This window comes from Hippopotamus amphibius, chromosome 11 (assembly GCF_030028045.1).
Source record: "Hippopotamus amphibius kiboko isolate mHipAmp2 chromosome 11, mHipAmp2.hap2, whole genome shotgun sequence".
NCBI classification, from domain to species: Eukaryota; Metazoa; Chordata; class Mammalia; order Artiodactyla; family Hippopotamidae; genus Hippopotamus; species Hippopotamus amphibius.
The window spans coordinates 97,271,766-97,286,524 of NC_080196.1; the positions used below are offsets into that span (position 1 = coordinate 97,271,766).

General features: G+C 36.4%; 1 protein-coding gene across 3 annotated transcripts in view; it reads left to right on the forward strand.

Moving 5' to 3' along the window:
• The window catches only part of WDR7 (WD repeat domain 7), a 328,201-nt gene that overhangs the window by 181,292 nt on the left and 132,150 nt on the right, over positions 1-14,759 (forward strand). For all 3 annotated transcript variants that reach the window (XM_057699834.1, XM_057699836.1, XM_057699837.1), the window contains exon 20: positions 9,888-10,109. In XM_057699834.1, the coding sequence (XP_057555817.1) occupies positions 9,888-10,109 (222 nt within the window). The remainder of the gene's footprint in view (positions 1-9,887; positions 10,110-14,759) is intronic.

The window sequence follows — 14,759 nt, forward strand, 5'->3', positions numbered from 1 at the left end:
AAACGATTTTTGCCTATTTTAAAATATTGTTAACAAATCTTATTTGGAAGATTACAATTACGTATGCAGTAAAATCTGACATTTTTATAGTATTGTGCTTTATCCAGTCTTAAGCAACCCTAAGAGTAGCAGCCAGTAGGTATGGAAAATGTTCTGACCAAACATGTGTGGAAACAATTTACTTACAACTGTGAAAACTCCACTGAGAGCCAACTTTTTTCTCATTATGATTTAAAACATAGATTACTCAATTTAAAATCTCAAAAATACAGTTCTAGCTCAGGGAATCAAGACACTAAAGCTAAGAATGTTGTATACTTATGTGTGTGCATATAATTGTGTACACAAAGTGTATATGTATTTGTAAAATTAACATTTTTGCTTAGCACCGTATAATGATTATTTAAAAGACATATCTTAAAAATAAATTAATATTCCATTAGGCAACTAGGTATATCAATTTAAATAGTAGTCAGAAGTAAGTTGAAATTATTTTGATTAAAGTACATCTAAGAAACAATTAGAATTCAGCTCACATTTGAAGATCTACTTCCTTCTAGGTACTTCTGCTGTTTATGTTCATAAATTTATTAAAATATATTTTCATTTGACATATTTCCCTGTCCTATACTATTTGAAACTCAGCTTTACTTAATATACAATTTTATATATGTTTTTCATAATACCTGCTGATAATGCCACATCATGTTTAAAATGTCAGTGGGGCTGAGAAAAGAAAAACAGATAAAAATGAAAATTTGGAAGAATATTTTACTGGTCTGAAAAAAGAAAGAAATTTTTTGTAATTTGATTGGCTAATATTTGTAGAGCTTCACACTGTAAATAGTAAATCATGTGTCTTAACTCTGAAAGTTCCCTTGGCTTTAGGATTACCAATGTTAACAAAGTTCACTTTGCTAAATTTACTTTGTTCTTTAATAATTAATCAGAACCTAATATTAGCAGATACACTTTATTGCAGATAAAACAGAATTGTAAAGAGCTACAATAGAAACTATTTTCTAGCTTCATCCAAATGATTATTTTAAATAGTCTTTATATGCTATCTTTTAAATAGTTTTCTGCTATGAGATCTCACAACTTACCTTTCCTCCAGTCATTCCTATAAAGTTTTACAAAACCAGTTATTTATTAATGTGTAACACATGTACCTTATTAACTACAAATTGTATTTTTTGCTTTTCTAGGCAGCGCATAGTAAAAGCAATTTTTTTATGATATAGTTCCAAAACATATTATTAAAGAGTGAAGAAAAAACATTTAAAATTGTATTTTCATTTTATTATAATAGACATTTCTGAATTTTGAGTGATGTTTTAGAGTATATTGAAATTTATATCAAATTCAGGAAATATTTCTATTGTAAGTGTCACTTGGACTCAACTATTGCTGGGAATTTCTGGCATAAAATTGGTATGCTAAAATTAATCTGAATGCAGTGTTTTGGTTTATAAAACCCTGATGATATATATGCATGTGATGTAGTTTTAAATATAATCTTGAAATGAATTGTGATTGAATTTAACTACATCATTTCATTTGTTTTTACTAGAATTATAGATAGTGTAGCATAGATAAGTCAGCTATAAAAAGCATTCTGATACTGAATTCTAAACAAAGAACCAAATTTTTGATGGCAGTTTTTCCAGGTCAACTCACACAATTCGTAAAGTATATTCTCAGAGTAGTAATTGGTGGTATATCTTCTTCTCTAAGGTTTTAATACCTAATACAATAACAGAGCTCCATCAGTGTATGGCTAATAGCAGATATAAAGTATCAGCTCGTAGGCCATCTCTCATAAAACCGCCGTTAGTCTTAATTCAAATCCATTGATTCCTATTCCAGTTAAAACTGAAGAACTTAATATGTCTTTTAATCCTTTTATTGTAAGCTAGGATAAAATTAATTTTACCCTGGAACTGCACAAAGCCAATTAACATGATCTTTAGAGTTATTTAGTAAAGTGCTTCAAACTGTTAAATTTATCTTGACCTCTTGGTTGCACCCTCTGACTGCTTTTTAAATGAAGTAATCAATATCTCACAGCCCTTTAAATCGCTTAAACTTCTCAAATATTTTACCTGTGTTCTAGTTAAGCTGTAAGTAAAGGGTTTACTCCTGCTTCTGGAAATCTAGAGTCAATTACGCTAAATCTAAAGACAATTATGTACTTTTGAGGAACACTGTATGAAATAAGTGGTTGTTTTAATAAAATCAAAGGCTCATATTTTGTTTAAAGTAACCCAATAACGAGGAAACATTATTTTCACACAGAGCAAGTATTCTGTTTGCAACGTAGAATACAGAGCCCTTGTGTCCTTTACCATCACATGTAGCGTCTGTTTTCCACGCAGGGCTCGTTGGAGGTATCAATTTTCTTACTGTGATAGGGTGATCAACCGTCCTGTCAGGAAAATGGATCTCCATGCCACCCTTTAGCATGATTAAATGCAGGCATGTCTCTATGAAAAAACACCAAATTTTCATGAGACAAATGAAACTGTAGAAAGATCTACTTTTGCAGAATTGTTTTATTTTTAATATCTCAAAATCTCCCCTTTGGTTGTCATTTTATCTGTAGGAAAACATGGCAGCTAATTGTGGATATCTTGTATTATTTAGGAGAAAACACAGGCAAAGACAATCATTTTAAACGTTTCCAAATTTGAAAAATGAAAGAATCAGAAATTGCTGTGTTGTTAGAATGAATAGTAGCAGGGAGGGGCATCTGTCGCTTTATACATTTACTAATCAGTCAGTGTCTCTTTTAGGGGATCCTTTTCTTGTTCTTACTCCTTCCATGTTAACAAAGAGCTATCATCGTTTCAAATCTGAGTACTGATAAACATCACATACCATAGAAGTTCAGCATCAGTAGTGTTCCTAGCCAGCTGGACAGTGCTCTTACGAGCCTGTGCACATGCCAAACTTTAAATTGCACCAAGTGATGCACTTGACAGCTAATTAAGATTTCATATTTTGGCCACTTAGCAGAGGGCACCTGTTATGATTCTTTCTATTAGCTTAAGAATGAAATTTACAAATGGCAGTTTTAAAGAACATTATGAAAGCTTCCTTAAAGTCTTAATTCTGTCCCGCGAAGTGAGAGTTAGGACACGATGGAGCTAATTAAACAAAAGGAACCTAGAGAAGGTGGGGGACCAGGGTGGAGGTGGAGCTCTCCAAATGCCCCCGTTGTTTAATTTCCTCCTGGAAGCAGCCCCTGTGTGCTGCATGCCCCCTCCCCCTCGAGCCGTGGCCGTGGCAGAGGCGGACCGGCTGGGGTCAATGCCTTGCCTATTGATCAGTATCCCTGCAGTCCCTTGCTCCAGCAGCTGCTTCATTGGCTTCTTTCAGGGCCTGCTTCAGTACATTAGAATAGAAATCCATAACCAGAGCTGTGCTCATCCAAGCAGGGGAAGAAACTAAATTAAATGGTATAAAACAATCTTGGATCAGGAGTTTGTGCCAATTCATCTTGATCTAAGATGTCACACCGGGCTCTCTGTCTGAGCACCTGGGCTAGAGGCAGCCATAGTGAAAATAGATGGAGCTGCGATCATTCATTTGTCAGCTAAGGAGCAAGGCAGTGGTTAGCAATTCCCTTCTGCAGAGGTCAGCTGACGGAACAATCAGTGCAACTGCAGAATAGAGCTTTCCTTTGAACTATTGTTATAGAGCATGCTCTTGCTGAGACATGGGGGGAGGGGAGCTTGGTTGGCTTCCTGTTTCAAGAAGACTATGTAAAGAATAAAATATGTACTACATGAACCTAGATGCAGTCGCATGGAACTCGTACTCCTTGTGTCTGTTCTTGTACAGAAATAAAGTTGATTTTAAAAGCGTGTTCTGAGGTATAGACGATCAAACTGTTAAATAATCACTTTGTCTAGAATTAGGATCCATTTTCATCCTTCTGAACACAGAGGCAGTGGTTATTGATTTTTCTTCCTTTTTAGTATGGTTAAGCTTTTAGGGTGTTTTCCCACTTTGGTTACTAGAAACTATCACAGATCAGTGTCATACTTGGAATCTGTATTCACATGTACATGCTAATACTTTTACTAACATTTCCTCTTTGTCTTTAAAAAAGTAGGAAGAATACGAAGAGACAGAAATGCATACTGTGGTATCAGATTGGAAGACGTAGCTTGTGTTACTGGAATGTTTTTAAACATTTTAATTGAGCTTTTTTATAAGAAATGTTAATTCATGAATATGACTTATGACCTTGGAAGTTATAGAATAATTTTATAACATTGGGGGAATATGAGTATAAAAAGCAGCTTGCATGTGATTTGAAATACACCAAATAAAATAAAGCAAAGTAGGAAAATAATAACAAAAATTTTATATGAAAGAATTAGAATATTTTTAAAGATGAATCTATTCTCTGTTGTCTCATTTTAGATTTTCTTTCTATACATGCTTTAAAACTAATGGCAAATTCTCTTAACTAACTTTTTTTTTTAAACAGTAAAACGGGACATGCAGAAGCTAAGAAACTTTAGCAACAATAAGAGCAAATCTTTTTTTGTTCTCAATTGCACCAAACTTTTCTTGGAATCAAAACAATAACTACTCTTTGATGTTACCACCTTAGTTTTATAGATAACTAATCCCATTTTTCCTTAAGTACTTTAATGCCACTTTCTTCCTCAATGATTCCTTTCTAGATCTTAAATTCTTTTTTTATATAAATTTATTTATTTTATTTATTTATTGGCTGCGTTGGGTCTTCATTGCTGCACACGGGCTTTCTCTAGTTGCTGCAAGCGGGGGCTGCTCTTCATTGTGGTGCGCAGGCTCCTCATTGTAGTGGCTTCTCATGTTGCGGAGCACAGGCTCTAGGCGCATGGGCTTCAATAGTCGTGGCACATGGGTTCAGTAGTTGTGGCTCACGGGCTCTAGAGCACAGGCTCAATAGTTGTGGCTCACGGGCTTAATTGCTCCGTGGCATGTGGAATCTTCCCAGGGCTGGGCTCGAACCCATGTCCCCTGCATTGGCAGGCGGATTCTTTACCACTGCACCGCCTAGGAAGTCCTTAAATTCTTTATAATATCTTTCCATTTCCATTTCTTAGATTCAGCTGGGTCTTCTTGCCCACATCCTATTCTGCTTCTCAGCTAAATAAATGAAATTTAAGTATACTAAGAAGTTTTGTGCTCTAGGTGCTTTTTGTTTTTTGTTTTTTTTAATTTAGCTTCTGGAAAGGCCAGACCTACCTCTCTTGCAAGGATTTAAAAAATTTTGTTTTATCTTTGTTTTAGTTAATTAGGATTTTTAAAAGAATTCAGAGCATGACATCTAATATCTTTCTACCATGTTTCTACCAACTACCCAAACCTCACCACGGATCTGGAAGCCATCCACTTCTCTGCATCTCCTATTTAACATACCAACACCAAACCAACCCTAGTCTCTCATGATCACCTCATTTCAAGCATCCTTCTTACATGCTCAGAGTGGTTTTCTAAAACCCGAAATTCCATTGCTCAAAGGATTGAACAGTGTGAATATGACCAGTAGAGTCATCTATGATTTGCCCCTTTCCTGACTCTTGCCTCATTTTCTACCATTCCCTTCTCAGTTCATAGCATTCCAACCCAGTTACCTATCCTTGCGATAGAAATCAACAAATTCTTTATGCTTTAGGTTCCTACATGTACTGTTCTCTTAGACCATAAAGTTCTCATTGATTTTGTCACCTTTACATTTCTAATTCCTGTTTAGTCACCTTTAAGTTCACTGAGGACCTGGGCTTTGCTTTTCTTATCCCTATTAATTCATCTTAATTCATCCCCTATCAGTTCATTAGCTCATATGCGCATAATGCCATGCGTACACTGCAGTAGATCTTCGATTCTTATATGCTGAGTGACTGAATAGCTAAGGGAATGAATTGAGTACTACTATCACTGGTATTCACTGTTTTCCCCTTGACCATCACATGAGCTTTCTGGTTCTACCTGACACCAGTCTTGTTTTACCTCACAATCCACCTCCTATACCACCGCTGTCGTGATCTTTCTGACACTGACTCTCATGTCACCAGCTTAAAGTTAAAAGTCTTCAGCTTGTTGTACAAAGGCCTCTTGTCTTTAGTACCCCTTTAGCTTCCCTGGTTGTCATGCCCCTGCCTTACCTGCAGTAGTATAGAGTAACAGAGGAAAAGAACCGAAGAGGCAAGGTAAAACATCGAAAAGTATTCCGAGGTCCCTGCTGCTAATTTCTTGGTTGGCGTACCTCTCTGAGGGCCCTTCATTGTATTGATTTAATTAATATATAGCACAATGGACTGAAAAGGGCCAGAAAAGCTGGATGGGTTAATATTGGAAAGAAAAGAAAGCTGACCTCCAGTCAGGATGGCTCCAGAAGTTCACTTTTGAAATCCCTCTGTACCAAGTGTATAGCTATGATGGATAAAATATACAAACAGAAAACCAACAAGGCATAGCTAGGCTCAAGAAAGATAGACATCTTTGTGGACAAGTAACGGAATAGAAAGGCAGTGACCTGGATTGAAACCGTTAGCTGCTTTCCAGAAGCAGGCTTTGGCTCCTATGAACAAAGTAGACTTAAAATGTATAATGAATAGAGCTTAAGGCCAGGAGCTAGGCTGTGGCTTCCTCGGTTCCTGGAAGGGCATTGAAAGAATACAAGTACATTGCTACTCAGTTAAAATTGAGGTTGTGTTGTTAAAGGAGAAGAGGAAAATGGATGCTCAGTGTGTGACTTGCACTGTTAACCATAGTAGAGAATAAAAGTGAGTTGCGTTCAGTCTGGGAACCTAGAAACAAAGCAAAGAGAAAGAGAGAATAGAGAGAAAACCTAAAGAAAGCAGGAGAAAGGAGAAATAATAAAAATAATAGCAGAAATTAGTGAAATAGAAAGCAATGAAACGGTAAGATCAAAACCCGTATTTTTGGAAATCTGATAAAATATATATTTCTAGAAAAGCTGATTAAGAAAGGCATGAAAAATAATATTAGAGAAGGCACAAGTAGACAATACTTTAAAGGATCCATAGCAACTGATACAACTGAGATTATTTGTTTTTTTTTTTTTTTTTTTTTTTTTTACAACTGAGATTCTTAAATCGTAGAGAACACTCTAAATAACTCAGACCAATACATTTAAAAACTTACATGAAATGGATGATTCTGAAACTATAGGTTATCCGGAATATTCAAGAAGAAATAGAAAATCAAACCAAATAACTATTACAGAAAATGAATTCATGATAATATATATTTCTTCCTCCACTCTGCACCTTCCCTACCCCTGCATCCCCTACTCCCTGACTCCAGAAGGGGAGCATCATGAGGCAGAGGCCCTGATGATTTTAGAGGAGAGTTGTCATCTAACTTCAAGAATTCTTTAACTGTTTTCAAAGAACTGGGGAGCGAAAGTGAACCCAGTTTTAGAGGCTTGTATTATATTGCTACGAAGACCCAACAAGAAACTATTTGTTTCATAGTATAGGAAAACAGAATCATAGGTCAGTCTTTCCTGTGGACATACTCAAAAAACTCTATTAGCAAATTTAGTTCAGAGTCTGTCTATTGGCATGTTTACCTGTCTACCTGCCTACCATGTACTCGGAGTTGACCCCTGGTATGCAAGCATAGTTGAAGGCCAGAAAATATACATTTCAGGTAACATTGATATGATTGTATAATAGATAGAGCAAAAATATTTGATAAGGTCAGGACCATGGTGACCTTTAGGGCAAGAGGGAGGCGTAGTAAAGTCAAGACACAATCCATAGTAGACTTTAGTTATATCCACATTAGTTAATTACATTTAAAATTCTGAAGCACCTATGGAAAACATTAAGATTTTATAAAGTTGCTTGTGTACATGTATATATCATGATATTCTTTATATAGTCTCTGTGTAATTCTTGTGATGCTTGTGATGTCATATAATAAATATCAAACAAAAAATAAAAGGTAGACCACTTGCAGAAACAAGTAGAACTAGAAAAGGGTAGGGCAGAGTGAAAAACCACAATCTTAGAAGCATTTTGGGAGAATGAATGAGGTATAGTTACCATAGAGAAAGGTTGGGAAAATAAATTTTAAGAAGCAGTGTTATGTGTTAAGAATGTAATTCCCCGTTACCTCCCATTTACTGATACTGTAATAAAGACTTCAGATTGTTTTCCATTATGTTTTGGGTGTCATGCTGGTATTTCTTCTGAATACTGAAATTATGCAGAGCTTTGCCCAGGTTGTAAGCACTTCTTCAAATAGCTAGTTGGGCTTCTGCATCCTGGTCCATCTGGACAAAATATTCATCCTTTGCCTTCCTCTTGTTGTCCATTTCTCTTATTTCCTGGCAAACTTCTACTTATCTTTTGAGTTTTAAATTCAGCATTTCCTCCTTTGTGGACAGGCTCTCATTTTTTATATACTAGTGAGCTTCTCAAGAACTTGGACTGCTTATTTTCATGTTTGCGTGTTTCCCTGGCCCAAAGTAGGTGCTCGATAAATATTTAAGTTAGTGGGCAAATTAATAAATGAGTTAGCAATTTTTTCTTAAAAACAGCTTTCTTGAGATATGATTTATATTCCATAAAATTCATCCTTTAAAATGTAGAATCCAGTGATTCTTATGTTTGGAGTTGTGCAGATATCATAATCCAATTTTACAACATTTTCAAAAACCTAGTACTCAGTAGCCATCATTAACCGTTTCACCTTGGTCCCAGCCAACCACTAATCTACTTTCTGTCTATACAGATTTGCCTTTTCTGGACATTTCATGTAAATGGAATCATACAGCAACACGTGGTCCTTTGTGACTGGCTTTTTTCCCTTAGCATAATGTTTTCAAGGTCACCCACATTGCAGCATGTATTAAATGCTTCATTCCTTTTTATTGCTGAATAATGTTTTATTGGATGGATGTAGCACATTTTGTTTAGCTCTTTGTCAGCTGATGGACTTTTGAGTTGTTTCTCCTCTTTGGCTCTCATGAAGGACGCTGCTGTGGACATTCACATACAGGTCTTTCTACATACCTTTGTTTTCACTCCTCTCGGGTAGATACCTAGGAGTGGGATTGCTGGGCCATGTGTTATAACTCTAACTGCCAAACTATTTTCCAAAGTAGTTGTATCATTTTACATTCCCACCAGCAATGCATGAATGAGAGTTTCAATTTCTATGCAGACTTAACAATACTTGTTATGGTCCTTTTAGTTGCAGCCATTCTAGTGAATGTGAAATAGTATCTCACTGTGGTTTTGATTTGCATTTTCCTAATGACCAGTGATGCTGAGCAACTTTAATGTGCATATTGGCCATTCGTATATCTTTGGAGAAATAGTTATTTAAATTGGTTACTCATTTTAAAAGTTGGATTTTCTTAATATTGAGTTGTAAGAAGAGGTCCTTAAGTATTCTGGATACAATCCCTTATTAGATATATAATTTGACAATATTTTCTCTCAGTCTCTGTGCTCTTTTTACTTTCCTGACTGTGTCATTTGAAGCTCAAAACTTTTTAATATTGAAGTTCAATTTAAAAATATTTTTAGAATTACTCATGCTCTTGCTGTAATATCTAAGAAATCGTTGCCTAACCCAAGATCATGAAAATATACATCTTTAAATTTTTTCTGCAAGTTACTTAGTTTTAGCTCTTGTATTTAGGACTGGGATCCATTTTGAGTTGATTTTCTTATATGGTGAGAGGTAGAAGTCCAGATTCATTCTTTTGCACATGGATAGCCAGTTGTTCCAGTGCCATTTGTTGAAAAGACTGTTCGTTCCTGAATGAGCAATCTTGAATGTGTTTCTTTTCATATGCATTGATAGTCTTTTAATTTCTCTTCTTATGTTTTGGTTTTCAGGTTGCTTATCAAGTGTCCCACAAATGAAAAAAATTTCCACATCCTATGAGGAAAGACGGAAGCAAGCTACTGCTATTGTTTTACTAGGAGTAATAGGAGCTGAATTTGGTGCTGAAATTGAACCTCCCAAACTGTTGACCAGACCTCGAAGCTCTAGTCAGATTCCTGAGGGATTTGGTTTAACTAGTGGTGGATCCAACTACTCACTGGCCAGACATACTTGTAAGTTACAGATTCCTCACACTGATCCGTTGCTTCTCAATACATATTATTTGTCAACAAAATCTCAGAATATTGAATATATCCTGAGTTTTAGCTCAGATAGAATGCTTAAAGGAAATTCAAAGTGGTACAATCTGTTTGGCAAATTACCCTGCAGTTATAGTTCTGGGACTTCTTTTTAAACATTAAAACATGGTCTTTCAAATGCTTTTCTTAAAATAACACATTTCTGACCTTTGTGTTTCCACATTTTGGTGAAGACTTTAGCCAGAACTTGTGACTTCTAAAATAACTTCTGAAAAACTATGCATCTTGTCCTGAATGTGATTTGAAAAGTCAGGGTCAGGGTGGAAGGCCAATTTTTCATTTTTAAAAAAAAGTGTGTGTGTATATGGTGTGTGTGTGTATTTTAAAGAATGCGGGTGAGGAACAATGAATTACTTCTGTAATTTAAAAAAAATTCCAATAACATTATCCTAATAATGACTAAAAAATTACAGTCAGAGCTCAAAGGGTTTGTGTCCTATTTCTACTTTTGTTTCTGTGGTTAGTATGTTAATAATAGGTGAGGGTATTTTATAATGAGGTCTTTTGGTCCTCCAGTGTCAGAACTCCCTTAGGTAAGGTCAGAATGTTGCTACCGTATTGCAGAATCACTTCTAACAAATGTGCCACGGTGTTAACCACCAAATATAATCCTACCAAATCATTAAGATATTCTTTGTAGCATAAATTGCAGTGTATTCTTTTATGGTTTTGGCTTTTAAGCAAGGGGAAAAGATATACGCCACTTTGTTAGTTATGACAACAGAGATGTTCACTGGGTCATTGTCACGTACTTTTGCTGAGAAACGGAGCCATGTTGGTGATTTTATTATTAAAGCCCTCTTGTAGACTTAGCTGCCTGCCCGCTCCCCCCAAGCCCCCTCCCTAACCCCTTTTTAGACTCTTAACCCAACAAATACTTATTGGTGGTTGGTAATTTCTTGATCTCTGTTTGACGCTGAGAATCAGGGAGTAATAATAAGAATACCACCACCAACAATAATAAAGCAACCACGTAATTCTTTTGGGCATGATTTTAAGCTCTTTACATGCATTAACTCACTTAATCCTCATAATAACCCTGTAAAGCGGGTTCCTCAATTATCTCCATTTTACACACAAGGCTAATTGAGCACAGAGAGCTTTCATGAACCTGGCTGAGCTCCTTGCTCTAGGAAATGGCAGCTTTTGCCTTAACACAATCTGCTGGTTCCAGAGCTCCTGCTTTTAACCACTGTGTAAACGCTACTGCTCAACGGTTTCTGGTTGAAAAGGGCTTGATGACTAACTAACATATGCTAGTAGTTTATAATTTTAAAAACACTTTCTTTTTTATCTCTTCATTTGAAATGAAGATTTCTTCAAAGTGGCTCAGCCAAAATGTAATAAAACCTAAATTTGAACCCAGGCGTCTTGTGACAAGAAAACCCACGCTCTTCCCGTTTTCCACCCGGGCACATCCACTTACCCTCTCCTGCAGAGACCTCTTCATCTTTTCCCAGGTTCTTCAAGCTCCCTGCTTTCCATTCATAAAACCCTGCTCAAATCTCACCTATTCTACCGAGGGCTCTTTAATAGGCCCAAGCTTTCTGTGTCATTCCAGACAGCCTAGGAGTTATGTATATAGCGCTTCATTTAGAATCTTGAGATTAGCATATCAGAGATTAATGAATCCTTGACATGATTTACTCTCGTGGCTTTCAAAATTTTTGGCTCACCATCTCTCTAATGAGAATCAAGAAATGTCTAATCCCTCACACATTTTTATATTGACAGCTAAAACTTTTTAATAGTAAGTTTAAACATTTGCAAAAGATATAATTTTGGGGATATTGTGAATATTGACATTTAAAAATAAAACAGTTGTTCTTTTAATTATATTCAGTAGAACATTTGGCGTAACTGTTTGATATCCATCATCATCATCCATTAAAAAACTGCATGACGTACTTTCCGTTAAATGTCAGAAATCTTACCTCCTTGATTATTTTCCTCAAAGAGAGAAAATTTCTATCCTCACAATTTTAGAGGTGTTTATTTGCATATTTAGCATCCAAAAATCAGTTCCTTTAAACTGTGTCTTAAAACTTTGTGTGCTTGTAAAACTGTGTATTCCTTGAAAAGTCTTAAGATGCTCCCATTTGAAGGGGTTGCTTATTTTGAAGACTACTGATTTAGTCCAACTTGTTTTATATAATATCTCAATGGCATGTGTTTGTATTTTATATTTTCCTGCAAGGAAAGTGAACATAAATGCTGTTTCTCTGGAATTTTCACATAGCTTAATTTCTTAGTATCTGTGTATAAATGTAGGAACATCATAAATTTTTTTTAATTTTTTTTTTTTGGCTGCGTTGGGTCCTCATTGCTCTGTGCATGGGCTTTCTCTAGTTGTGGTGAGCAGGGGAGATTCTCTTCATTATGGTGCGTGGGCTTCTCATTGCAGCAGCTTCTCTTGTTGCAGAGCACGGGCTCTAGGCACGTGAGCATCAGTAGTTGTGGTGCATGGGCTCAGTAGTTGTGGCTTGTGGGCTATAGAGTTCAGGCTTAGTAGTTGTGGCATGTGGGCTCAGTAGTTGTGGCACACAGGCTTAGTTGCTCCGCAGCATGTGGGGTCTTCCTGGATCCACGGATTGAACCCATGTCCCCTGCATTGGCAGGCGGATTCTTAACCACTGTGCCACCAGCGAAGTCCCGGAACATCATAAATTAATGAATCACTGACTGATTTCCCCCAAGCCATTGGCTGGTTACTAGGCAGATTAGTTTACACCACATTATCTTAGTTATCTGAACTAGTACTGTTATCATCTGTTTTCTAACCACAGTTTATACAAAATTCTGGGAGTTCCCTGGTGGTGCAGTGGTTGAGAGTCCGCCTGCTAATGCAGGGGACACAGGTTTGATCCCTGCTCCAGGAAGATCCCACATGCTGTGGAGCAACTAAGCCCGTGCCCCACAGCTATTGAGGCTGCGCTCTGGAGCCTGTGAGCCACAACTGCTGAGCCCATGTGCCACAACTACTGAAGCCTGTGTGCCTAAAGCCCGTGTTCCGCAGCAAGAGAAGCCACCGCAATGAGAAACCCACGCACCACAAAGAAGAGTAGCCCCCGCTCGCCACAACTACAGAAAGCCCATGTAGCAATGAAGACCCAATGCAGCCAAAAAATAAATAATAAATAAATAAAATTAAAAAAACAAAACAAATAAAATTCTGACATTCATGAATTTGCTCCTGTATGTCTTTTCTTTTTTTTTTTTTTTTTTTTTTGTCTTTTCTTTTGACTTTAAGTTTCATATGCAAATTGTTACTGCTGTAACTAGAGAAAGAGGAAATGGGTTAGGTGAAAAGAGGCAGTTTTTAAAAAGCTATATAGCACAGTAGAAATAGAGATTTTTCAAAGAAGCAGTGGGAATTAATAAAAGAATTGAAGAGTCTTAGTATTGCTCTTTGGTTCATTAAAATTCAGGGAGCTGAACTATAGTAAAAGGGTCCCAAAGCCTATTTTTGACATGATGGAAACCCTGGCTGAGCTGTGCTATGGAGGGACTTTTGCCTGGGGCCACCTCAACTTTCCCAAGCAGGAGAAATAAAATTTACCCAAACATTTAAAATAGTGAAGTCTTTTAGAACCAGATTTTTTCTTTGAGCACTTTGATTAAACAGTGTAGATGTGGAAAGGGCAGAAAGTAATGTTTCTAAGCAAATAATATTTGTAATTACTTCATTGTAACAAAAGACAGAGAGATTCTGAGAGGTTTCTAGCAAGCAGAAATATATAGAAATGAATGATACAGTACCTATTGGAACAAGTTCAAAATGTGTAAAATGTCCTTGATATTGTCCTCACTTATTATGGTTGCCCTATTTTATTTTAATAATTTTACAGTATTTTAAAGATATCCATGGGTTTGTTTTTAGCTTTCATCCCATTACCCTATTTTTTCCTCAAAGGTCTTATGTTCTTTGGTGGTAGATTTACCAACCACAGGGATTTTCAGGAATTGGGATGTCCTGATTAAATTTATGTTTTTCAGTTTAAATCTTGCCCTCTTGATTCGAAACACTCGGATGTCTAAATGTTCTTGTGTCTTACTTGGGCTCTTTTCTGTCAGTTCTGTGTAATGTTAACCTACTATAATGTAAACCTGCCCAAAGTTGCTGTGTGTATCGCCGTGGTATTTGTTTATGTGGCATTTAGAATGTATTGCTGCCGTAAATATTTAGTCTTTATGGCATCCTATTGAATGAGATAATAATTATTATCCTCATTTCAGAGATAAGGCCATTAAGATACAATATTTGATGAACTTTAATTGCTGGAGTTCTGGCCTTCCCCATAAAGCCATTCTGTGAAAACTCATAATGTAGTCAAATTCCAATTATCCACACTGATGGGGAGGGCCGGGAGAGACACTGATGCCTAATTCAAAAGTCATACATAGTTTTATAATACACTTTATACTTATGTTGGGATATATGTAAATCTTTTGTGGGAGTTACACTTTATATAAAGTGTCAGAATCACATATTGACGACAAAGCTGAAGGACTGGAGATTAAGAGGCCTAGACCAGGCTACTCTGTGACCTTGTACCTCGGGAA